Source organism: Leucopleurus acutus (assembly GCF_964270905.1).
Source record: "Leucopleurus acutus genome assembly, chromosome: 3".
In the NCBI taxonomy this organism is placed as follows: domain Eukaryota; kingdom Metazoa; phylum Chordata; class Mammalia; order Artiodactyla; family Delphinidae; genus Leucopleurus; species Leucopleurus acutus.
This window is the reverse complement of record NC_139145.1, coordinates 5,170,949-5,198,815: the sequence shown is the minus strand read 5'-3', so window position 1 is coordinate 5,198,815 and position 27,867 is coordinate 5,170,949. Positions and strand designations below refer to the sequence as shown.

The window sequence follows — 27,867 nt, the reverse complement described above, 5'->3', positions numbered from 1 at the left end:
TTAGGTTGCCCATACTTTTTAAGTCAACACTAGCTGTTCGGTGGGGGGGCACGTGTCTTAGTCAAGCTGCAGCGGTTCGGTTATTTTTGGTTTACACGAAATTTGGAAGGAAACTGGAGCATCAAGAACATGAAGGAATCCACACCTACAGAGCGTGCAAAAGAAAGAATCATAGCTCCCCACACCAGTGTGGACAGATTTCAGAGAAACATAAGCTGAGCAAAAGTATTGGGGTTGAGGTTGCCCTTCTCACACCGTGCTTGCTATGTGCCCTTTTGCGTGGTTGCATTCCTAGCCCGGGTCCATTCCTTGTAAAGACGTCTGATAATGGTTCCTGATATAAGCATAGTCATCCATGTATCAAGGGACAGGGGAGATCTTGAAGACACGTCTCTACTCTGGTTCAGTAATTGCACTCTTCTACTTCTGTCTCTTCCCCTTTCCCTCCCGCAGACCTTGGGTCCATAAAAGGCACAGACCTCTTGTTCAGGGTTCCCATAGTTGTGAGATGACCCCACATCCGTGCTCTTCCAGCTGACTCTCCACCAGCATGCCATTCCTGGGGCACGTAGAACAGGGGAAGGTCAGTACTTTCTGCTTTCTCATATCACAGTCAGTCATTAGAGCCTTAACTGTGACTTTCATTTTCACTCATCGTAATGGGCTCCTTGGACACCTGGCAGCTCAGCTCTCTCCAGGTCATCTGAACTGCCGAATGGCTCGAGCTTTTCAATCACCATCTTGCCTTCTTGTAACTGGTTGAATGCCAGAGATCCCATATAAAAACATTAGAGGCAATGTGAGGTCCTGGGAGATGTAACCATCCATCTCCAGAGGGCATCATATTCTCCTTTGTTTAGGCAGCTAAGCTGGGGCCCCTCGCCCTTCCAGATCTCTGTAATTCACCCTGGGATTGAGATGATCTGCGTTAAACTCTGTGAGAACTAGTCTATTTCTGGGTCTTGCTTGTTCTACCAAATGCCTCGGGGGTTCCCCAGGCCCCCTTCTCCTCGGTGGACCTCAGCTCCATTTTTCATCCCTCCAGCTTCATAGGAATGTTGAAAGCTCGGCTTGCTTCCTCCACCTCTGAGTCATCCCTGGCAGACCTTATGGATCGACCCCTGTGTGAAAAGCAGCTGCAGACCTCTGGACCTCGTGCCGCATCCCGATTCTGCAACTCTTCCCAGTCTTGCTGGTCCTCCCAATGTATCCAAACAGATTATTGTTATATACATTGTCCAGATTTTCTAGCTGCTCTGATGGGGGGAAGAAAAAGACCACAGGCTCCAAACTTTGAAACCAGAAGTTGCCATTTAGAAGAGCCACAGGAACACAACATTATAAATCAACTATACTTCAATAAAATAAATGTTAAAAAATATAAAGGAGCCACAGGAAGAAAGGAGGGAACCCCATACCTCAGTATTTTAATTCCGAAAACTAGAGGCTCGATATTCCGCCTCAAAATTATTTTTCATATTTCCTTTGGGGTCCACAGGGAGGGGAGAGCCTTATACTCACAAGTCAACTTCAAAAGACTATTACATTTGAAAGGGATTGAAATTTACATTTTGGGGGGCAAGAAGGGAAGGCTCAGTGTTCATTCAGAAAAACCAAGGGGTATGTGACAATGAAGATGCAATGATGGGTCGTGAAGTTATATCAACAGAGTAACATATTAACGATACCTCTGTTACTTGAAACTTTTGAGACTTGTACCATGCAATTTTATTGATTGTGGAAAGACTAATTATGTCATTGTACCCACCCTGTGGTTACGGAAATTCATACGATTATAGCTGCATACTGACTGGGCTGTAAATATGCCTTTGCAACCGTTGGTTACTGTATTGTTTCCCAGGGCTGTTGTAACAAAGTACCACAAACTCAGTGGCTTAAAACAACAGAGATTTGTCCTCTCACAGTTCTATAGTCCAGAAGTCCAAGATCAACATGTTAGCAGGGCCGTGTTCTCTGTAAAGACTGTAGAAGAGGTTGTTTTCTAGTTTCTTCTAGCTTCTGGTGGTCATGGTTGGCATTCTTTCACTTGTAGCTGCATCACTCCAATCTCTGGCTTTCTTTACCTGTGTGTGTGTGTGTGTGTGTGTGTGTGTGTGTGTGTGTATTTGGGGAAAACTCAGCCTTCCTCCTGTGCTCCTCCTGTACTCTCACACTACTATCACACTCAACGACATTTCTGATGCCGGATGTGTGGGTTTTCCCCACACCAAGAGATTCTCGGACACCAGCTGGCTGTCCTACAATTCGACTCAATTCTGACACTCTCTACCCAGAGATAGGGTCAGACCCCACAGGTTAAGGGCTCAGCCCACAAGAACCCCACTCCCAACTTCAGATGCCAGTCTTAAGTCCAGGTTGTCATTTGTGCTGCTGACTGCATGGCTATAGATCAGACATTCCGACAGCCTCCTCCTTGCTTTTGGTTAATTTGCTAGAGTGGCTCACAGAACTTGGAAGAATATTTTACTTACCAGATTATCGGTTTATTATAAAGGGATATAACTCAGGAAGAGCCAGAAGGAAGGGAAGCACAGGGCAAGGTATGGAGAAAGAGCATGGAGCCGTCTCCACGCACACCACTCTCCCCAAATCTCCACGTGTTCACCAACCCAGAAGCTCTTTGAACTCCAGCCTTTTGGGTTTTATGGGGGCTGCGTTAACCAAGCATGATTGACTAGGGACTTCCCTGATGGTCCAGTGGTTAAGAATCTGCCTTTCAACGCAGGGGACATGGGTTCTATCCCTGGTCGGGGAACTAAGATCCAACATGCCGCAGGGCAACTAAGCCCACGCACTGCAGCTACTGAGTCCGCGTGCTCTAGAGCCTGCGCACCACAACTAGAGAGAAGCCCACGCACCGCAACAGAGTCCACGTGCTGCAACAAAAGATCCCACACGCCACGACTGAGACGCGACACAGCCAAATAAATAAATAAGCAAGATTGATTAAATCATTGGCCATTGGTGACTGATTCAACCTCCAGTCCCTCTCTCCTTCCCAAAGATCAGGGGGTGGGATTGAAAGTTCCAACATTCTAATTACATAGTTGGATTCCCTGGCAAAACGCCCCCTTCACTTGGTGCTTTCCAAAAGTCACGTCATTAATAACTAAAGACACCTATGTCGCACGCCTCACTTAGGAAATTCCAAGGGATTTTAGGAGTTTTGTGCCAGGAACAGGGATGAAAACCAAATTATACATATTTTTATTATGAATCACAATCTGTTTCTCTTCTTTTCTTTTTTCTTTTTTTTTTTTTTTTTGCGGTACACGGGCCTCTCACTGCTGTGGCCTCTCCCGTTGAGGAGCACAGGCTCCGGACGCGCAGGCTCAGCGGCCATGGCTCACGGGCCCAGCCGCTCCGCGGCATGTGGGATCTTCCCGGACCGGGGCACGAACCCGTGTCCCCAGCATCGGCAGGCGGGACTCTCAACCACTGCGCCACCAGGGAAGCCCTCTCTTCTTTTCTTATAAGAATAACATCCTGGTTGGATTGAGAGCCCATTCTAATGACCTTATCTTACATTTTTATTATATCTACAAGGACTCTATTTCCAAATAAAGTCATATTCACAAGTACCAGGAGTTAGGACTTGAACATATCTTTTAAAGGGACATAATTCAGTCTATTATAGTCACCATCAATTTAAGAGACTCTTGAAGGAGGTAGACAAGGTGAAGAATGATGAATCATAATGAGCAATATACGGATGGTTGTGGGGAATTCCATGGCTTCACTGCCAGGGGCCCGGGTTCAATCCCTGGTGGGGCAACTAAGATCCCACAAGCCGCGCAGTGCGACCAAAAGAGAAAAAAAGAAGAGGGTTATGCGTCTCACCATCAGATTGGGCCAGCGGTATTCTAATTCACCGTGGCTGACATTACTTGTTCCTCTGTTGTGTTCTTTCCTTGGTTTGTCTGCAACGCCACAGGGTAACCCCCTTTTCTCTTCTAAATGACAGTTTACAGCTCAAGACTTTCCAAATCTTCAGCAGTAGCTGTGGTTTCTGGCAGAGTGAGATGCCACACATTTAGGGCCAATTTTGATACAGCTGTGGCTTCTCGTTCCCAGATCAGTACAGAGCTGACATGCAATTATATTTGTGCGTCCATGTGAGTTGTCCAAGATTTGGAAGCGATGGGAAGGGGTTATGAGGAATCTTCTGAGGTGCTGATGAACTTATATAATTGGCATATAACACTGCAGAAGCTTAAGGTGGACAAGGTGACGATTTGATACACATATATATTGCAATAAGGTTAGTTAACACATCTATCACCTAAAAAATTACAATGTTTGTCTGTGTGGTGAAGAATATTTAAGGTTTACTCAGTGAGCAACTTGGAAGTATATAATCAGAGTCTTGTTAACAACTGTCATCACACTGTACATGAGATCCCCACCACTTACTCATAACCGGATGTTTGTTTCATTTGATCAACATCTTTTCATTTCCCCCACCTCTCAGCCCCTGGCAACTTCCATTCTACTCTCTGTTTCTGAGTTTGATTAGTTTAGATGGCTAAAAGTTGGAACTTTCTGGCCATGATAGAGTAACAGGGATCCGATTTACCCTCTTGCCTTAAACAACTAAAACACTATCCAAAATATATGAAAAGATTATTTTAAGACATTGAACAACAGGCGTCACAGGACAATGATCCCTGAGAAGAAGAGATAAACAAGGAGGGATTAAGTAAAGACTTCTTAACCACGGGAATTCCCTGGTGGTCCAGTGGTTAGGACTCCTGCACTTTCACTGTCGAGTCCCAGGTTCAATCCCTGGTCAGGGAACTGAGATCCCACAAGCTGTATGGTGTGGCCAAAAAAAAAAAAAAAAAAAGACTTCTTAACCAGGACACTAAAAACATGAACCATAAAAGAGCGATATAATGGACTTCACAAAAATTAAAATTGTTTGCTCTTCTAAATACACAATTAGAAAATGAAAACTCAATCATAGAGAGGGAGAAAATATTTATGTATTTTTATGTCATGCATCTAGAGATGGATTTGTACCTAGAATATATTTTACAAATTCTTACAACTCAGTAATTAGATGACAAAAACCTCAGTGAAAAAAACTGTCCAAAAATTGGATAGATATGTCCCAAAAAGAGATATACAGATGGTAAATGAACACATGAAAAGACGTTCAATATCGCTAGTCATCAGGGAATTACAAATTAAAATACAATAAATTACCACAAGAATGACTAAAACTAACGTTACAAACCATACCAAGGATCGATGAGGATGTGGAAGAACTGGAACTCTCATACACTATTGATAAGATTGCTTGAAATATGGGATGGACAGGGGCTTCCCTGGTGGCGCAGTGGTTGAGAGTCCGCCTGCCGATGCAGGGGACACAGGTTCGTGACCCGGCCCGGGAAGATCCCACATGCTGTGGAGCGGCTGGTCCCGTGAGCCATGGCCGCTGAGCCTGCGCGTCTGGAGCCTGTGCTCCGCAACGGGAGAGGCCACAACAGTGAGAGGCCCGCGTACCGCAAAAAAAAAAAAAGGAAAAGAAGAAATATGGGATGGACACTTGGGGAAACAGTTGGTAGTTTCTTACAAAGTTAAACATACCCCTACCATATGACCTGCAATCCCACTCCTAGGAATTTGCCCAAGAGAAATGATAACAAGTGTATGCATAAAGACCTATACACCATGCTCATAGCATCATTATTCATAATAGCCCCAAACTGGAAACAAATCAAATGCCCATCAGCTGATGAACGCACACAAAACGGGAGGCACGTGGACACTTTGGAATACTAGCAATAAAGACACAGAATACTGAACACATAACATGACGGACAAATCAGAAACATTATGCTAAGAAGACTGTGTCAAGCATGAAAGATTATGTACTGCGTGATTCCACTTATGCAAAATTCTAGGAGAGGCAAAACTACGGGGGCAGAAGGTGGATCAGTGGTTGCCTAGGGATGGATTAGACGACAGAAATGTTCTAGAACGTGATCTTGGTGGTGTTATATGACCTTACACATTTGATAGAGCTCATTATGCTGTACAATTAAAATGAATTTTATTGTATTAATTTATAAAATATAGCTCGATTAAAAATAAAGCTTCACACTGATGGTGGCAAAAAATTGAAAATAAAGAGGACGGATGAGCTCATTGCACAGCTAAACCATGTCAGCAATGTCTTATTCTTTGAGGAAATTACTATACAGTTGACCTTGGAACAACCTGGAGGTTAGTGGCGCTGACCCTCCACTCATTCAGAAATCTGAATATAACTTATAGTCAGCCTTCCCTACAGGTGGTTCCTCCATGACCGAGATTCCACATCCGCAGATTCAACCAACCTCTTTCTGACCATGTTGTACTCATTCCAGACAGGGAGCAGTGAGCGGTGGCTTGAAGCGAGATCTTAGTTCCCTGCCTAGGAATTGAACCTGGGTAGCCTGGATGAAAACCAGGAATCCTAGCCACTTGCTGGGCTAGCAGCTACAAGCAAACTTTCCCTGGCTCTTGCCTCCATTTCAAAGCAAGAATGTTTCAAGGAGGCAAAAACTGTAAAAACAGGTGCAAAGTTTATTATTAGAGGCACAGCACAGCACAAGTGGGAGAGCACACAGAGAGACAGTTTGTTTAGTTAAGACAGAAGCAAGGCAGAGATACACACCTGTAGAGAAAAGGGTGTGGGCGTCCTCCCTAATGAGAAGTGCAGTAAAGAGGCTGGTCCATCGTTTATATAGGGCAGTTCTTCCGGGTCTCTGTTTACCTCTGGCCAATTACCTGGTTTCTTTTTCCACACCTGACCTGCCCTAGGGCCCTCCCCAACACGCGTGCACAACTTTTTTCCAAGATGGATTCCAGCCCAGAGAGCTATGGGGGGCCTTGGCATCACCTATCATGGGGTGGTGCCCCTTCTTCTGCACTGCAGAAGCACAGGTACAGTGTCTCCCTTGCCCCAAGGATGGGACATATGTGACCTCTTGATCTTTTCCTCAAGCAGGGTTTAGCCCCTCTCTGTTCCTGCCCTGACTGTCATCTTAAAGTGTCCTCAGGAGACAAAGCCTGGCTATTTACGCTGTTTCTGTTGTTATTTCCATCTCAAAGTGCAAACAGGAGGCTGGGTGTAAATGCCCAGACTGGAGCCCATCTCACTTCAGTACTGTAGTATTTAGGACTGAAAAGAATCTGCACCCATGGGACTTCCCTGGTGGCCCAGTGTTTAAGAATCCGCCTGCCAATGCAGGGGACACGGGTTCAAGCCCTGGTCCAGGAAGATCCCACATGCCGCGGAGCAAATAAGCCCATGCACCACAACTACTGAGCCCGTGCTCTAGAGCCCGCGAGCCACATCTACTGAGCCCACGCGCTGCAACTACTGAAGCCTGCATGCCTAGAGCCCGTTCTCCGACAAGAGAAGCCACCGCAATGAGAAGCAGCCGTCGCGGCCAACTCCAAATCCTCCAGAAGTTCCCCCTTCACTCCAGGCCTTGGCAGTCCATACACTGCAATGGACAGCCTATTGGGTGGGCCACTTTCAAGCAGACCACAGTGCTCCCCTTCAAGGAGAGCCCTGGCAATGCAAACATCCCCTATCGGGGACCCCTCTCACGAGGGACCAGGTCAACCAGAGACGTCTGGTCAGGGATTGACGGGAGAGTAGAGGACGCCGAAAATCCCATCAAGCACAGGATTCGAAGGAAATGCAGAGGATGCTCTGAACCTCCTTCAGGTACCTCCTAGTAACGTTTCCGGGACACCAGACTTCATTTCTAGGAGCACGGTTAAGCCAGACGGGCTGAGAAAAGGAAAGCTTAGGTCCTGCTGTAATATTGCCTGGCCTTTATTTAAGTTGGGGAATGGAAAAATGGCCTGAAAATGGGTCTCTTCAAATTAGATCTTTACTGCCATAGGATGGGAAAATGGACTGAGGAAAACGTTCCTGACATTCTGAATGATCCCCGTCTAACTTCTCCCAGCTCTCGGGGGAGATGAAGCTTCCCCCACTCCTGCAAGTTCCCTTACTCCTTCAGATTTTTCTGATCAAACTAAGATCTCACATCCCTGGAGGGACAATCCCTGCTGGGACAACGTTTTATCAACCAGTCTGCCCCCGTTATCAGGGCCAACTTGAGCACTATGTGGTCTAAATTTTAGCTGTGAAACTATGACCACAGAAAAATAAAGATGATTTTTGACAGTGTGGCCACAATATTCTTTAGACTCTGGAGAAAACTGGTTAAGATAAAACTTTTTTTGAAATTGCAAAAACGGTTCTTTTTGCATGTGCAATTAGAGAAACCTTGCTTGTTTTTCTGTTCTGTTTTATTTGTTTCTTTTTTTTAATTTATTTTTGGCTACATTGGTTCTTTGTTGCTGTGCGTGGGCTTTTCCCTAGTTGCCGTGAGCGGGAGATACTGTTCATTGCGGTGATTGGGCTTCTCTTTGCGGTGGCTTCTCTTGTTGCGGAACACGGGATCCAGGTACACTGGCTTCAGTAGTGGCACGTGTAGCTTGTTACAATACTTTTTTTTTTTTTTTCCAGAATTCTGACCCCGAGGAACAAGTCCTACTAGGAGAACTTGCTTTTCTCTCCCTGTGCCTTGAGACCAGGACTCTCAGGCATATTTCTCTTATCTGGACCATCTCTAATTTACTGAGACTGAGAAGAAAAAAAAAATGGGAAGAAGTCTTTTAAAATTTTCCTTATTCCAACTGTTATTTCTTAACTAGTGAGTTTTATATTGTGATATCTGATTCATGACTAAGTTTAGAAAACGAAGCTAGATCTCTCGTTGTGTCTGTCTGGCTAGATGTATGTCTCAGTATGTGTCTTTGTCTTTGGATAATACTGCTGAGGTTAATTTGTAAATGAGCTCTATTTAATTGCCTTAAAGTAAAGTAAGCACTTACAAATCGAACAATTCTAAATACAAGAGAAATTAAGCTAAATGAATTTCAGGTTCACATGAACTGGAACATATTCAGTATTCAATTAAGACCCGGTATTAATGCTTGTTTGTTGATCTAATTAATATAAACATGTCTTTAGAGTCATCAACTTTTTTTTTTTGAGACATCAACTTTTAAGTATACTTTCATTGTGCCTCAGTTTAACATAAGCTAAATAAAATCTTGTTACATCTGTTATAAGTTTGTCAGCAAGAAAAGTAACTCAACGTGAAGAAACTTTTAAGGAAATGCAAACGAGATACGAGCTTTGGGTAAATTTTTAGGCATAATTCCTTTTTTGGATTGCCTACTTAGGAATAATCCCTCCAGATATTTGACAACTTAAAAGTTAGAGTTGTGCTAAATTAAGTTAAATAATGGAAGTTTATTGAATAGGTCATTTCCAAATAAAATAAGGTAGTGAAACGTTAAGTACCGAATACTGGCTTCCTTTTACAGAGACAGGAAAAGTTTAGAACTGTTAATAAATATGTTTGGTGCCACACTGAGATATTTTCTAGAAGAAATCCCATTTTTCAAGAAATTATTATTTGGATTTATGTTCTCCAATCTACAGAATGATGATATAAAGGACAGTTCATGGTTACTGAAGGAAAGTAGGATATGTGTTTTCAGTAAAGAAGGTATGAGGAATGGAATTGCATTTTATTAACGGAAGAGGAAGTAGGACTGACTTAGAGCTGGCTGTTTCTGGATGGGAAACTAAAGTGCTGGATACAGAAAGTGATGAAAGATTTGTGGAAAGTGACCCTGAGAAAAGAGTTTTGTGGATAGTCAGGATTGACTAAGTTTAGAATAAATTTAATTGAGTAAATGAGTTTTAAAAGTAAGTTGGTGCAAAACTTGAATTTGGCTTTTCTCTCTGTTGAGAGGACAAGTTTTCTGAAGAAGTTGAACTGTCTTTCATAACAGATTTTAAGTTTCTTTACCCTTTAAGTGACCAGTTCTGTATTTGCCTTTGAAATCTTTTTTTTAAGGAAAATTTATTTTTGAATTGTAAAAGTCACAAGCTCATATGAAGATTGAAAAATACAGGAATTTAAAGAAAATAATATCACTCATAATTCCACAACTCAAAAATAAGCATGACTATTACTATTTTTGCTTTTTCCTACATACTTTTCTTTGCATATATATATATAAAATATATATTGAGATAATACTATATACGCATGTTTTTATATCATACTTTTATCACTTAACCTTTTATAGTAAGCAGTCAACTTTTGTTCAATACATTGTTTTAACATCTTTATTGGAGTATAATTGCTTTACAATGGTGTGTTAGTTTCTGCTGTATAACAAAGTGAATCAGCTCTACATATACATATGTTCCCATATCTCTTCCCTCTTGCGTCTCCCTCCCACCCTCCCTATCCCACCCCTCTAGGTGGTCACAAAGCACCGAGCTGATCTCCCTGTGCTATGCGGCTGCTTCCCACTAGCTATTTTACATTTGGTAGTGTATATATGTCCATGCCACTCTCTCACTTCATCCCAGCTTACCTTTCCCCCTCCCCGTGTCCTCAAGTCCATTCTCTACATCTGGATCTTTATTCCTGTCCTGCCCCTAGGCTCTTCAGAACCTTTTTTTTTTTTCTCAGATTCCATATATATGTGTTAGCATATGGTATTTGTTTTTCTCTTTCTGACTTACTTCACTCTGTATGACAGTCTCTAGGTCCATCCACCTCACTACAAATAACTCAATTTCATTTCTTTTCACGGCTGAGAAATATTCCATGGTACATATGTGCCACATCTTCTTTATCCATTCATCTGTCTATGGACACTTAGGTTGCTTTCGTGTCCCGGTCTTTGAAATCTTTTATTGTTACCTTGGCTAAGTGAATAACTATTGTTTCACGGTGACCTGTGTCCCTATCTGACTGTTCGAGACCCTTTTGATATTTTTTGACAGAACTTCCTAAATCAAATTCTACTGAATTCCTTTTGACCTCTAGCTAACTTTGAGATGCTTCAAAGGGCCCCTGAAACACTGCAAAGAGAAATATTAAACTAATTAGGTTCATTGGTATGTTAAATTACATGGGAAGTATTGTGAAATGAGTAATAAATCTTCCTAGGTTATATTGTATGGTAAATGTAATTAATATAGATATTCTAGAAATTATATACAGTTCCTGAAATTCTGACATGTCCTGGCAAAATGTTATCAGTCATAACTCTAGTTATTATCTGAAAGTGTTATGTGTCACAGCAGTAACTAAGTTACTTTGTCAATTGCAATGTGATCAGATTTTAAATGTGCCTCAAGTCTTTTGACATTATAGACACTTACGGTTTCACTCTAACGTCTTTGCAAAAGTGCTTCCTTTTCAAGAAGATTATAGTAAGGACTTTTGGATAAATACAAGTTCCTGACTTTCAGACCATAATGCTGAACTGGGTAAGAAATTGAAGAATTCTAATGAAAATCCTGATGGCTTCATAAAAAGTTAACAAAAAGACTGAGTGAACTGGTGAATATGGTTATAATTTTTTATGGTTTCTTTCTGAAAAATTACTGGCTTAAATCTGTGTTTTCCACATATAGTAAAACATTCCCCTCAAACTCATTATGACTTATAGTAATTTGGTAAGTTATACATTTGGAAGCAGAACTGAAACATTTATCTTTCCTCTCTGACTGCTCCCTCCAGAGATGGGAAACTATCAGTTTCCCAGCAGCGTTATCAGATAAATTTGGAAGGCTACATACTAACAGGTACAGAAATCTCAAGGTATTTTGGGGACCTTGAAAAGGGAGGAATTCACCTACATCTGTTAGGCAAAATCTGTGATAAGCCCTTGGCATGAGTTTCCTAGCCCTGAGAGGTCTTTTAAAAGTTCAATCTGGATAAATGTATGGTGGAGTAGAAGGACGTGCTCTCATTCCCTCTTGTGAGAACACCAGAATCACAACTAACTGCTGGACAGTCATCCTCAGGAAGACACTGGAACTCACCAAAAAAGATACCCCACATCCAAAGACAAAGGAGAAGCCACAGTGAGATGGTAGGAGGGGTGCAATCACAGTAAAATCATATCCTATAACTGCTGGGTGGGTGACTCACAGACTGCAGAACACTTAGACCACAGAAGTCCACCCACTGGAGTGAAGGTTCTGAGCCCCACGTCAGGCTTCCCAACCTGGGGGTCTGGCAATGGGAGGAGGAATTCCTAAAGAATCAGACTTTGAAGCCCAGTCGGATTTGATTGCAGGACTTCAACAAGACTGGGGGAAACAGACTCCACTCTTGGAGGGCACACACAAAGTAGTGAGCACATCGGGACCCAGGGGAAGGAGCAGTGACCTCACGGGAGACTGAACCAGACCTACCTGCTAGTGTTGGAGGGTCTCCTGCAGAGGCAGGGGTTGGCTGTGGCTCACCGTGGGGACAAGGACACTGGCAGCAGAAGTTCTGGGAAGTACTCTTTGGCATGCAGCCTCCCAGAGTCTGTCATTAGCCCCACCAGAGAGCCCAGGTAGGCTCCAGTGTTGGGTTGCCTCAGGCCAAACAACCAACAGGGAGGGAACCCGGCCCCACCCATCAGCAGACAAACGGATTAAAGTTTTACTGAGCTCTGCCCACCAGAGCAACAGCCAGCGCTACCCACCACCAGTCGCTCCCATCAGGAAACTTGCACAAGCCTCTTAGATAGCCTCATCCACCAGAGGGCAGACAGCAGACACAAGAAGAACTACAGTCCTGCAGCCTGTGGAACAAAAACCACATTCACAGAAAGAGAGACAAGATGAAAAGGCAGAGGGCTATGTACCAGATGAAGGAACAAGATAAAACCCCAGAACAACAACTAAATGAAGTGGAGATAGGCAACCTTCCAGAAAAAGAATTCAGAATAATGATAGTGAAGATGATCTAGGTCCTCGGAAAAAGAATGGAGGCAAAGATCAAGATGATGCAAGAAATGTTTAACAAAGACCTAGAAGAATTAAAGAACAAACAAACAGAGATGAACAATAAAATAACTGAAATGAAAACTATACTAAAAGGAATCAATAGCAGAATAACCGAGGCAGAAGAACGGATAAGTGACCTGGAAGACAGAATGGTGGAATTCACTGCTGCAGAACAGAATAAAGAAAAAAGAATGAAAAGAAATGAAGACAGCCTAAGAGAACTCTGGGGCAACATTAAATGCATCAACATTCGCATTATAGGTGTCCCAGAAGGAGAAGAGAGAGAGAAAGGACCCGAGAAAATATTTGAAGAGATTATACTCGAAAACTTCCCTAACATGGGAAAGGAAATAGCCACCCAAGACCAGGAAGTGCAGAGAGTCCCATACAGGAGAAACCCAAGGAGAAACACACCGAGACACATAGTAATCAAATTGGCAAAAATTAAAGACACAGAAAAATTATTGAAAGCAGCAAGGGAAAAACGACAAATAACATACAAGGGAACTCCCATAAGGTTAACAGCTGATTTCTCAGCAGAAACTCTACAAGCCAGAAGGGAGTGGCATGATATACTTAAAGTGATGAAAGGGAAGAACCTACAACCAAGATTACTCTACCCGGCAAGGATCTCATTCAGATTCGATGGAGAAATCAAAAGCTTTACAGACAAGCAAAAGCTAAGAGAATTCAGCACCACCAAACCAGCTCTACAACAAATGCTAAAGGAACTTCTCTAAGTGGGAAACACAAGAGAAGAAAAGGACCTACAAAAACAAACCCAAAACAATTAAGAAAATGGTCATAGGAACATACATATCGATAATTACCTTAAACGTGAATGGATTAAATGCTCCAACCAAAAGACACAGGCTTGCTGAATGGATACAAAAACAAGACCCATATATATGCTGTCTACAAGAGACCCACTTCAGACCTAGGGACACATACAGAGTGAAAGTGAGGGGATGGAAAAAGATATTCCATGCAAATGGAAATCAAAAGAAAACTGGAGTAGCAATACTCATATCAGATAAAATAGACTTTAAAATAAAGAATGTTACAAGAGACAAGGAAGGACACTACATAATGATCAGGGGATCAATCGAAGAAGAAGATATAGCAATTATAAATATATATGCACCCAACATAGGAGCACCTCAATACATAAGGCAACTGTTAACAGCTATAAAAGAGGAAATCGACAGTAACACAATAATAATGGGGGACTTTAGCACCTCAATTACACAATGGACAGGTCAACCAGAATGAAAATAAATAAGGAAACAGAAGCTTTAAATGGCACAACAGACCAGATAGATTTAATTGATATTTATAGGACATTCCATCCAAAAACAGCAGATTACACTTTCTTCTCAAGTGCACACAGAACATTCTCCAGGATAGATCACATCCTGGGTCACAAATCAAGCCTCAGTAAATTTAAGAAAATTGAAATCATATCAAGCATCTTTTCTGACCACAATGCTGTGAGATTAGAAATGAATTACAGGGAAAAACACGTAAAAAACACAAACACATGGAGGCTACACAATACATTACTAAATAACCAAGAGATCACTGAAGAAATCAAAGAGGAAATCAGAAAATACCTAGAGACAAATGACAATGAAAACACGATGATCCAAAACCTATGGGATGCAGCATAAGCAGTTCTAAGAGGGAAGGTTATAGCTATACAAGCCTACCTCAAGGAACAGGAAAAACCTCAAATAAACAATCTAATCTTACACCTAAAGGAACTAGAGAAAGAAGAACAAACAAAACCCAAAGTTAGCAGAAGGAAAGAAATCATAAAGATCAGAACAGAAATAAATGAAATAGAAACAAAGAAAACAATAGCAAAGATCAATAAAACTAAAGCCTGGTTCTTTGAGAAGATAAACAAAATTGATAAACCATTAGCCAGAATCATCAAGAAAAAGAGGGAGAGGACTCAAATCAATAAAATTAGAAATGAAAAAGGAGAAGTTACAAAAGACACCGCAGAAATACAAAGCATCCTAAGAGACTACTACAAGCAACTCTATGCCAATAAAATGGACAACCTAGAAGAAATGGACAAATTCTTAGAAAGGTATAACCTTCCAAGACTAAACCAGGAAGAAACAGAAAACATGAACAGACCAATCACAAGGAATGAAACAGAAGCTGTGATCAAATATCTTCCAACAAACAAAAGTCCAGGACCAGATGGCTTCACAGGTGAATTCTATCAAACATTTAGAGAAGAGCCAACACCCACCCTTCTCAAACTCTTCCAAAAAATTGCAGAGGAAGGAACACTCCCAAACTCATTCTATGAGGCCACCATCACCCTGATACCAAAACCAGACAAAGATACTACAAAAAAAGAAAATTACAGACCAATATCACTGATGAATATAGATGCAAAAATGCTCAACAAAATACTAGCAAACAGAATCCAACAACACATTTAAAGGATCATACACCATGATCAACCGATTTATCTGGGATTTATCCCAGAAATGCAAGGATTCTTCATTATACACAAATCAACCAATGTGATTCACCATATTATCAGATTGATGAATAAAAACCATATGATCATCTCAATAGATGCAGAAAAAGCTTTTGACAAAATTCAACACCGATTTATGATAAAAACTCTCCAGAAAGTGGGCATAGAGGGAAAGTACCTCAACATAATAAAGGCCATACAGGACAAACCCACAGCAAACATCCTTCTCAATGGTGAAAAACTGAAAGCATTTCTTCTAAGATCAGAAACAAAACAAGGATGTCCACTCTCACCACTATTATTCAACATAGTTTTGGAAGTCCTAGCCATGGCAATCAGAGAAGAAAAAGAAATAAAAGGAATACAAATTGGAAAAGAAGAAGTAAAACTGTCACTGTTTGCAGATGACATGATACTATACATAGAGAATCCTAAAGATGCTACCAGAAAACTACTAGAGCTAATCAATGAATTTGGTAAAGTTGCAGGATACAAAATTATGCACATAAATCTCTTGCATTCCTATACACTAATGATGAAAAATCTGAAAGAGAAATTAAGGAAACACTCCCATTAACTTTGCAACAAAAAGAATAAAATACCTAGGAATAAACCTACCTAGGGAGACAAAATACCTGTATGCAGAAAACTATAAGACACTGATGAAAGAAATTAAAGATGATACCAACAGATGGAGAGATATACAATGTCCTTGGATTGGAAGAATCAATATTGTGAAAATGACTATACCACCCAAAGCAATCTACAGATTCAATGCAATCCCTATCAAATTACCAGTGGCATTTTTTACGGAACTAGAACAAAAAATCTTAAAATTTGAATGGAGACACAAAAGACCCCGAATAGCAAAAGCAGTCTTGAGGGAAAAAAATGGAGCTGGAGGAATCAGACTCCCTGACTTCAGACTATACTACAAAGCTACAGTAATCAAGAAAATATGGTACTGGCACAAAAACAGAAACATAGATCAATGGAACAAGATAGAAAGCCCAGAGATAAAGCCACGCACCTATGGTCAACTAATCTATGACAACGGAGGCAAGGATATACAATGGAGAAAAGACAGTCTCTTCAATAAGTGGTGCTGGGAAAACTGGACAGCTACATGTAAAAGAATGAAATTAGAACACTCCCTAACACCACACACAAAAATAAACTCAAAATGGATTAGAGACCTAAATGTAAGACCAGACACTATAAAACTCTTAGAGGAAAACATAGGAAGAACACTCTTTGACATAAATCACAGCAAGATCTTTTTTGATCCACCTCCTAGAGTAATGGAAATAAAACCAAAAATAAACAAATGGGACTTAATGAAACTTCAAAGCTTTTGCACAACAAAGGAAACCATAAACAAGACGAAAAGACAACCCTCAGAATGGGAGAAAATATTTGCAAACGAATCAACGGACAAAGGATTAATCTCTAAAATATATAAACAGCTCATGCAGCTCAATATAAAAGAAACAGACAACCCAATCAATAAATGGGCAGAAGACCTAAATAGACATTTCTCCAAAGAAGACATACAGATGGCCAAGAGGCACATGAAAAGCTGCTCAACATTACTAATTATTAGAGAAATGCAAATCAAAACTACAATGAGGTATCACCTCACACCTGTCAGAATGGCCATCATCAGAAAATCTACAAACAACAAATGCTGGAGAGGGTGTGGAGAAAAGGGAACCCTCCTGCACTGTTGGTGGGAATGTAAATTGATACAGCCACTATGCAGAAGAGTATGGAGGTTCCTTAAAAAACTAAAAATAGAATTACCATATGATCCAGCAATCCCACTACTGGGCATATACCCAGAGAAAACCATAATTCAAAAAGACACATGCACCCCAATGTTCATTGCAGCACTATTTACAATAGCCAGGACATGAAAGCAACCTAAATGTCCATTGACAGTCGAGTGGATAAGGAAGTTGTGGTACATATATACAATAGAATATTACTCAGCCATAAAAAGGAACGAAATTGGGTCATTTGTTGAGACATGGATGGATCTAGAGACTGTCATACAGAGTGAAGTAAGTCAGAAAGAGAAAAACAAGTATTGTATATTAACGCATGTATGTGGAACCTAGAAAAATGGTACAGATGAACCTGTTTGCAGGGCAGAAGTTGAGACACAGATGTAGAGAACAAACATATGGACACCAAGGGGGGAAAGTGGCAGGCGGGTGGGGATGCTGGTGTGATGAATTGAGCGATTGGGATTAACACGTATACACTGATGTGTATAAAATTGATGACTAATAAGAACCTGCTGTATAAAAAAATAAATAAAATTAAAAATTTTTTTTAAAAAGTTCAATCTGAGGCTCTTTATAAAATTTTCAGCAAGCAAAAAGCCTATATGATCAATTATAGTTATATAAATCATCAGGCCAAGTTTATTGGACCAGACTTATTTTGCAAACAAATTAGTCTTAATTTGGCTATATTTGATAGAAATGAGGGTAATTTTAGAGAGAAAAAGATTATTTCAGTGAATATTAAATGCCAGTTATGCTAATGGAGGTCTGTATTTACTAAGACTCCCTTCCTGGACAATTCTTTGCTGTTATGTTATTTTAATGTAAAGATTAATTGAATTATTAAAGGACACTCTGTAAGTCACCCTGGATCCCTTAACGAGACAGAGTGGGAGCTCTGTGACCCCAGCTAGGTAGGGTGTGCTAGCCCATTGCCAGCCTGAAGAAGCTACAGAAGATAGACCTACACCCTTCATCCTCCCAATAAAGATTTCTTGGGGTTCACGTCTCTCAGGGGGGATTTGAGGCAGGAGATAGACGGGCCCCAGGCTGAGCAGCTAGAGTTCGTTCCCTGGGGTCAGAAACTCCCTAACAGCAGGAGCCAGTGAGGAAGCTGAGCCCTGCCCAGAGAGAAGACCACATATGCCTCATTCTCGAAGTCAAGGAGATCTTCCCGACTACACACGCACAGAAAGGCTCCTCGAAGGTCAAATGAAGGGGGCGTCACCTCATAGTAAGTGATGCCAACCTACACATAGGCCTCTTCGCTAGCATCCGTCTTGGCTAAGAGATGTGCATACACACATGGGAGGACCCTGGGATAAACCAAATTCGGACTCAGAACCAGGCAAATCAAAATGATTGGCCAGGGACTTCCCTGGTGGTTCAGAAGTGGGAAGATTATGTAGTTAAAGGGGAACTGAACACTGAGAGGCGTTGGTCTCCTTCCTTCCTGCTAGCACTCTGGCAAGGACACCACCAAGTGGCACAGCCCTAGGGCAACTCGGGGACATTCACAGCAAAGGGACACCTGAGTTGGCATCTTCAAGCCACCCCGGGTGACCGGGGGCGATCTTACTTCCTGCACCCAGATTTCCCCCCCCCCCGGGGCCGCCTCCCTCCACCCCCTCCCCTGCACTGTGCCCGGTCTCCCCCGGCTTCTCAGAAGTCCTGAAGAAGGGGGAAAATTACCTTGCAAGGGGAAGGGAGCCCATCACATCCCCTCCCTGCAGCCTCATCTTGCTTGCAGGTGGAGGAAGCTCTGCTTTCAATACTTCCTTAAACACCAGCCAACCACCCCAAGCAGAACTGCATCGTCTAGAGAGCAATCGATCGATGGAGCCCCCGCAGTGTCCCCAGCCCAGTAATCCAGAGCAGTGGGAAAACCCAGGCAAGTGATGCAAATGTGCAATGAAAGCCAGGCACTTCCTGCCTTCAAGTTCTTTGCTGTGTGGATTAAGCTGATGTGTCTCTGAGCCTGCTTTCGGTGGAAAATGAGCATCAGAGCATCACCCAGCTCCTAGGGCTCGGGTGAAGGTTCCAAAAGGTGATACCTGCCGAGTCCTTAGTATGGGAATAAGCCCTCAATATGAATGACTCTTTGGATTGCTTTCTGTCTCTTTGTTACGACAGGTGCCACGTTGAATTTGTGTGCGTACATCTCCGTTTGTGACACGTGCGTGCAAGTGTGCTTACGAAATGAAATCCTTGAAGTGAAACTGACGGACATTAGGGGAGGTGCATTTGGGGATCTTGATGGATTTGCCAAACTGTCCTTTCAAAAGGCTGGATCCATTTCAAATCCCAGCATCCGGGTATTAGGGATGCTTTTCACCTACATGCTTGCAACACGGCGAATCTTCAGATTCGACCAACGCTCTGATCATTGACCAAATTACGATAGGTGCAAAAGAAAAGGTGTATTCCGTGTGCTTTTAATTTTTAGTTATCTTATTCAGAACAGAGAGAATATCGCGTTTCACATTCGATCGTGTATCTTTTAAGAACCCGGCTTCGTATTCATTTCATTTTCTAGAAAGTGTTAGTCACTTCTTAATGACTTAACTTCTGAATTATATATCTTAGAACAGTTTTGTCTATTTTGGGCCTTGCAAACCTTTCTTTTTTCTGTCTTGCTGCGTGTGTGTGTGTGTGTGTGTGTGTGTGTGTGTGTGTGTGTGTGCCTTTAACTTGGAAGGTATTTTTAATGCAGACATTATTTATATATGAAACATAGCAACATTCTCTTTTATGTCTTCTTCGTTTCTTTCTAACATACTTAAAAAGTCTGCACTGCACCCAGATGAATTTTTATGAATGTATCATACTTTCATAACTGTACTTAACTGTACAGTTGTATGTACTTAACTGTACATAACTGTACATCAGTACTTTCATAACTGAAAGTGGGGTCTGGCTGTTCACTGTTCAAAAGCCAATAAAGAGGCAAGGTCGTTGGAAAGGAAAGTTTGCTTTATTTTCAGATGCCGGCGACGGGGGTGGGGGATGGCGGGGGGCAGAGGGCGGACTTCTGACCAAAGGCCGACCCTCCGCCCCCCCATAATCAGTGGGCAAGAGCTTTTATACATGGGGGGAGGGGACTACATGCAGAAACAGTCATTTTGAAATTGGTCAGCGGTGGTCTGACCAGCATCATCTTGATTGTTCCAAGTACAGTTCAAGTCTTCATTTCCAGGGTCCGTTTGTTCCCCTTTCCTTAAGGCCAATTATTGGAATTGTGGCAACTTATGTCATGGCTACATTCTGGTCGTCGTGTAGTTAACTTCTTCCACCTGGTGGAGGTTTCAGTTATCTGCAAGACAGCTCACAGGATAGGGCTCAGAATATTATCTAGAGCCCTGGAGAAGGAACTAATGCTTAATGACTAAACTATTATTATTTAGTCTTATTGGGCTGTGTTCCTTTGTTTCTGCATTCTCCCTTCTCTGATTAAACTTATTCTTTGGCTGAAATTCGTCTACAGACAAAAGGTAGGCGGAGGACGTTGGGAGGAAGGACCACAGGGCCCTGCTCCGTTTCACTTTCATGGCTTCTTTTTTGTTTGTGAAAGTGACGGAATTTGCATTTTATAGCCAAGAGGGCTGGCGTCATCTTTCTGTGTTGATCAGCCACCTGAACTTCTTTGTGAATTGTCTGCTTGTACCCATTCCCTTGTTCTAATGAGCATTTCGTGGGGGGATAGAGCAACATTAAAAGCTAGCCTTTATTGACCACTTGCTGTGTGCCTGCGCTATGCTAAGGGCCTCGCATGTGTCTCTCCTTAAAATCTCATCACAGCCCATTTTATTATTATTTAAATTTTTTATTTTAATACAATTTGTAAAGGTTGCTTTCTATTTGCAGTTATCACAAAGTATCAGCTACATTCCCCGTGTTGAACGGTACATGGTGGAATCTGTCTTACAGCCGGTAGTTTGAACCTCTCACTCCCCTACTCCTATATTGTCCGCACACACACCGCTAACCACCAGTTTGTTCTATCTGTGACGCTGCTTTTTTTATGTTATATTCACCAGTTTGTTGTATTTCACAGCCCGTTTTATAGATGGAAACGTTGAACTTGAGCTGATGGGGGTGTGAGTTTCCCAAAGGCTAAAACGTAACATTCCAGAGATTGGAATCCAGGTGTGTTGAGAAACTCCAGATCCTACATACTGAACCATGCTCGGTAGCGATTCTTTTTGACTGTGAATGGCTTTCAGCTAGATGGAGGTAGGGAAGGGACACCAGGTGGGCTGCAAAGAACCATCAAAGGTCCAGAGTGGGGACCACGACAAGACAGGGATTGGAAGGTCTTGCAGATGGAGTTAGCCAGCAGAGCTAGACTTTAGAACCCAGCGGGGTTTCACACAGTATGAAAGAAGGTCGGGGACAGTTCCGAGGATCACGCCCCCAGGCTCAGGAGAGCTTAATGTCCCTTCGAGGGTGCTGCTGGCTAAACCCTCAGGCCTGGGATCCTAGGGTTTTCATAAAGGAAATTCCTTCTGTAGTTGGGGGTCTCAGGGAGTGTACGATCACCTGGACCCCAGGAATTCTGGACACTTTTGTCTCCCCTCTTTCTTCTACCTGCCCTCCCACACCAGCAAATGCTGCTGGTTCCAGCTCTGACATCTATTCACCTCCTATTCACCTCCTTCTTCTCTCCCCCACCCCACTCCCAGCCCAGGCCAGGCCACTGTAACTCCTCACTCTGGAATGAAATTTTCAAGTCTCAGTGTCTACAAGTAAAGCTTCTTAGACCACAGCCACGTGTACTTGGCACATACGGTCTGTGCCAGCTGAGTGGCTTGATTCACTGATACTAACAAAGTACTGTCCCAACCCTACAAAGCCCAGGTAGTGTCTCTTCATCTTGTAGCTACGCTGTTGTTACTCGTTTCCTGAGGCTGCCGTAACAGAGCACCACCCACTAGTGGCTTGAAACAACAGAAATTTACTCTTTCACCATTCTGGAGGCCAGAGATCTGAAATCAAGGTGTCCGAAGGGCTGCGCTCCTTTCAAAGGCTTTAGGGGAGATTCCTTCTTTGCCTCTTTCTGGCTTCTGGGGTTTGCCGGCAATCCTTGGGGTTCTTTGGTGTATTTTGCGTCATCCCAATGTCTACCTCCAACTTTCCTCTGTGTCTCTGTGTGTCCTCTCCTTTTCCTATGAAGACATCATGGGATGTAGGGTCCACCCTCATCCTTACTTTTCAAAGACCCTGTTGCCAGATGAGGTCACGTGCTGAAGTTCTGGGTGGACATGAATTGGGGGGTGACATATTCAAGTCACTACTGTCATCCAGAACGGGTGTCCTCCAAGACCACAGGGCAAGAGAATTGAAAGGCAGTGTGGCATGTTTACAAGATCAGGCTATGGAAGTGACCCTTGGTCCGCTTCTACTCTCTTCCTATTAGGCAGGTCAGTCATGTGACCGCATCAGGGGTGGTCCCACCACGGGGGCGTCAGGGAAGCTGGGAAGATGGAGAGGAACACATGGATATTGGGGGACCCCTCCTCCATCCCTGGGTGCTGTGGCTGTAGCCCTGAGGCCCAGCAGAGCATCTGGCCCATAGTGGATGTTCAATGAAGGTTTGTTGAATGAGTACCAGGAAGGTGAGTGTGGGAAGTTACATAGAAAAATTGAGGGGCACCCTGGCCCACCTACTCTGCAGACTGGGGACCGGCAGAAGCTGGAGGGGAATTCCCTGCACTGTAGAACTGAGTCTGGTCCCTCCCTTTGCCGGACATCCCCAGGGTGGGGCATGGTTGGTCCCTGGCAGGTTCAGGCAGGCAGAGGGCCCCATAGCTGCATGAGAGCTGAGGTTCCTTCCCTCTTCCTGCCTCTACACACCCTCCACCCCGCCACACAGCTGATGAAGTGCCTGCAGAGGATCATGAGAGCAGAAGAAGCCTCGGGCTGCCAGGTGCCCCACCGGCCCTGGGTGTCCATCCGGAGGGTGGCTTTGTTGCTGCTTCTCCTTGGCATGGTGATAGGCTGCCTCGTCTGCAGTGTGCGCCTCACCCGAAAGCAGCAGGTGGATTCAACTGGGGTAAGTCCAGAAGGGAGGATGAGAGAGACAGACGTACATCTGCCTCCTGCAAGCTCAGGAGCATGGGGACCTCCAGCTGGGGCCGGGCCCTGGGGAGGGGGTGCAGCGCCGAGGGCAGGTAAGCAACTGAGGAAAGAATCAGCTCAGGGCAGAGGGATGGTGAGCTAGAGCGCAGACTAACAGACTCGCGACCAAAAAAGAAAAAGAAAACAGAAAGATCAGAATGAGATGAATAAAAATCTGCCAGGGGGGCTTCCCTGACCGTCCAGTGGTTAACACCCCTCGCTTCCAACGCAGTGGGGGGGGGGGGGTTCGATCCCTGGTCTGGGGAATTAATAGCCCGCATAGCACGTGGCGTGGCCAAACAATAGAAAAGACAACTGCCAGGAAGAAAGAGCTGGTGGAAAAGAACAGAGCGAGAGAGACCAGAGCAGGGAGGGGAGGCGGGGCGAGGCTGCCCCCGGGGGTCCCCGGCTCTGGATAGTCAGTTCTGCCGACACCAGGAGGTAAATCCCGGGTGGAGATCCCGGGGTGGAGGAAGATACATACCGTACGGGAGCTTGGAAAATGACTCGTCTTTGGTGTTCCCCCAGCAGGCTGACTCAGAGGCTGCTGGGGGCTTCTCAAAGCTGGGAAGGGGCGGTTCCGGGACCTCCAAGGACAGGAGGAACCCTGGACACCTACCACAGGGTCTGGCTTTGGGGGCTGCATTACGGGGGTGGGAGAGCTTTGCAGGGGAGAGAGGCGGGTGTGCCGAGGCGCCCTGTGTTATGTCCTGGAAACTAAGAAGTTCTTCAGAAGGTCTTCTCTTCATGCTCACGGCTAGTTCAAACCTACTTTCTCTTTAAGAGTTCTTCACAAAGGTCCCAACTCAGTCCGGTGGGATGATGGGTGGACAGAAGGATGGGTCGAGAAAAGAGAGCTCTTCCCTCGGGAACACTCAAGACCTCTGGTCTCTTTTCTTTTCTTTTCTTTTCTTCCAGTGGGACTTAGCGGAGCTGCAGCTGAATCACACAGGTAAAACCAGATGCATATGTGTGTTGGAGAAAGAGAAAAGAAGGAGGGTGGGGGAGGGAGAGAGAGAGAGAGAAATTGACAAAGGATGAGAAAAAGAAACAAAGAGAGGGAGATATGGCGGCGTTCTGTTGAGCACCTGCTTCCTGGCTCAGCCTTTTGTTTTCTCCCTTGGGAGATCCCGAATCAATTAAACCAAGCTAATGACCATCACTAACGTGCCCTCACTGAGGCCACAAACACTAATTAAGCGGCTACTGTGAGGCAAGCCCTGTTCTGGGTGTCCCGAGAGCCCACAGAACCGACAGAAATCCCTGCCCTGTCGGTGTTGCCCTTCTACCAAGGGGATCAGAAAATAAATAAATAAACAAGGAAAATATGCAGCACGGCAAGAGAGTAAAACACGCATCTGGTACTTCTGGGAGGAATATTAAGTAAGGGAGGGGGATCGGGCAGGCCAGCGTTGGGTTTGCCCTTGAAGATGCGGTCATCGGGGAAGGCATCCCTGAGAAGCGGGCTTTAGAGCAAGGACGTGAAGGAACGTGAGGGCGGGTGCATTTGGCAGTACTCTCCCAGCCTCTCTCTAACCCCCTTCCTCTTTGGGCCTCTCCCCCCCACCCCCCGACTCATCCCCAGAGGGCTGGGTGTGTGTTCATTCCATTTTGTAACGGAGGGAAATCTTCGTCTTTTTTCTCTGGGTGCTTTCTGCTCGGGCTGCTATGACAGAATAACAGACCAGATGGCTTATGAACAAGACATTTCTTTCTCATGGTTCTGGGGGCTGTGAAGTCCAAGGCACCGGCAGATCTGGTGTCTGGCGAGAGCCCGCTTCCTGGTTCATAAACAGCCAGCCATCTTCTTTTTTTCTTAAGTTTTTTTTTTTTTTTTTGATGTGGACCATTTTTAACGTCTTTATTGAATTTTTCACAATCTTGCTTCTGTTCTTTAGCTGCGAGGCATGTGGGATTTTAACTGCCCCGACTTAGGGCTGGAACCCACGCCCCATGCATTGGGAACATGGAGTCTTAACCACTGGACCTGCCAGGGAAGTCACTCTTTCTCTTTTTAAATTGAGGTATAGTTGACATACAACGTCGTATTAGTTTCCGGTGTACAACATGACTCTCTATTTGTATATATTACAAAACGATCACCCCAGTGTCTAGCTAACATAGTTACGATTTTTTTTCTTGCCATGGGAACTTGTAAAATCTTCTCTCTTAGCAACTTTCAAATATACAACACGGTATCATTAACTCTAGTCGCCATGCTGCACATGACACCGCCAGGACTTAGTTTATAACTTATTTTATAAGTTTTACCTTTCGACCACCTTCACTTATTTTGCCCACCCCGGCTCCCACCTGTGGCAACCACCAGTCTGTTCTCTGTACCTATGAGTTTGGGTTTTGTTTCCTTTTAGATTGCACGTATAAGGGAAGTCATACAGTATTTGTCTTTGTCTGACTTACCCCTAGGTCCACCCATGTTGTCACAAGTGACCGAATTTCCTTCTTTTTTTATGGTTGAATTATATATATATATGTGTAATATCACATATATATAATAATATATATAAACATCTTTATCCATTTTGTATATATGTGTGTATGGTGTGTGTATATATATACATATGTACATGTATACATATATGTGTGTGTGTGTGTATATACAGATATATAGATATATAGATATCACATCTTCTTTCTCCATTCATCCATCAGTGGGTATGGGGTCTCTTTTATAAGGGCTCCACCTTCATGATCCAATCGCTTCCCAATGGCCCACCTTCTAATTCCATCCCCTTGGGGGTTAGGTTTCAACATGGGAGTTTGGGGCATTCCCTCTATAGCACTCAGCTTCCCTAAACCTCCATCCTTCCATCCCTTCTCCCACAACCCCCTCAGGATCGCGGCAGGACCCCAGGCTGCGCTGGCAGGGAAGCCCAGCCCTGGGCCGCTCCTTCGTGCATGGGCCAGAGCTGGACAACGGGCAGCTGCGTATCCAACGTGATGGCATTTATAGGCTGCACATCCAGGTGACCTTAGCCAACTGCTCTTCCTCTACGTGGACCGCCAAGCCCCTTAGCGCCACCCTGAGCGTGGCCATCTGCTTCCCCACAGCCCACAGCATCAGCCTGCTACGCCTCAACTTTCACCAAAGCTGCTCTGTCGCCTCCCAGCGCCTTACCTTCTTAGCCCACGGGGACATTCTCTGCACCAACCTTACTCCGCCTCTGCTGCCCTCCAGAAACGCTGATGAGACTTTTTTTGGGATTCAGTGGGTGTGCCCTTGACCATTGCACTTCCTGGCCCAGATTTGTTGAGAAGGAATTTTTTCTTTGTTTTATCGTCAATTTATTCGTAAGTATTTTATTATTTTATTATTGTATTGTATCGTATTGTATTGTATTGTATCGTATTGTATTGTATTTCTCTTCCTGAGAATGCATTGGCTTTTTTTTAAACTTTTTTATTATTTTTTCTTTTTTTGGTCGCACCATGTGGCATGTGGGATCTTAGTTCCCCAAGCAGGGAATGAACCCACACCCACCTGAAGGGCATCTGAAGGGCAGAGTCCTAACCACTGGACCACCGTGAGATTGCATTGTTAATGCACAGAAGCATAATTGATGTTTCTATATTGATTTGGGGTGTGTGTGTGCTGTTTTTCTGTTTGTTTCTTTGTTTCACTTTACAGAATCTGTTTATTAGATCCAACAGTTTTTGGTTAAAGTATTTTTTAAAAACTCTTCTAAAAATAAAAACCATTTTATTTCTTCCTTTCCACGTCTGATACCTTTCTTTTTCTTCTACAATACCTAGGTCATTTTGCACCTATATCTGTAGGATCAATTCCTAGAAGTGGAGTGGCTGGGTCCAAGAGGGTGTGTTTATAATTTTGATATTTATTAATAAATTGGCCTCTACAGGTGTTGAACCAATTTAGATTTTTAATCTGCACCATGTGACCATGGCTGCTCTGTGGGATGTGAAAAGAAGCTTTTCATTTGTCTTATTTCTAATAAAAGGGGAGCCTATTCCCCGCCCCCATACTTCAGTGTCATTTGAATCATTTGTATTTTCTTTTCTGTAAAATCATGTGTAGACACTCTTTTTTTTTAATTGAGGTGAAATTCACATAAAATAAAACTAACCCTGTTAAAGTGGCATTAATGCATTCACATAACTGTATTCAATATCTGGTAATAAGCCATAATGGAAAAGAATATGAAATAATATGAAATATATATATATTTTTTTGAGAAACCGATAGTTTTGCAATGTGTCCACGCCTTGCCCAGTTTTTCTTAACTGAGTCATCAACCTTTTACTTTCTGTTTCGTACAAAGTTTTTCTATGTTAAGGAATTTAGCCCTTTATCTGTAATATGAGTTGCAAATACCTTCTCAGTTTGTCTTTTCACTTTTGACGTTGCCTATGATTTTTTTTTTTTTTTTTTGCTGTGCATTCTTTTTATTTTTAAGTCCTTGGATGTAAATATCTGTTTCTTCTTTAATGGCTTGTGGATTTCCTGATCCAACACTCTCCAAAATTCCACACTGCTCAAAATGGTTCTCACTTTACCTGGC

At 43.3% G+C, this 27,867-nt stretch overlaps 1 protein-coding gene across 1 annotated transcript; it reads left to right on the top strand.

Moving 5' to 3' along the window:
• Positions 1–23,021: 23,021 nt before the first annotated feature.
• On the top strand, positions 23,022–26,667 carry CD70 (CD70 molecule; the record flags this gene model as incomplete). Its single annotated transcript, XM_082836933.1, has 3 exons — positions 23,022–23,261; positions 24,245–24,278; positions 26,183–26,667. The coding sequence occupies 3 exons, from the start codon at positions 23,022–23,024 to the stop codon at positions 26,569–26,571; spliced, it is 663 nt and encodes a 220-aa protein (XP_082693059.1). The 3' UTR covers positions 26,572–26,667.
• Positions 26,668–27,867: the final 1,200 nt, after the last annotated feature.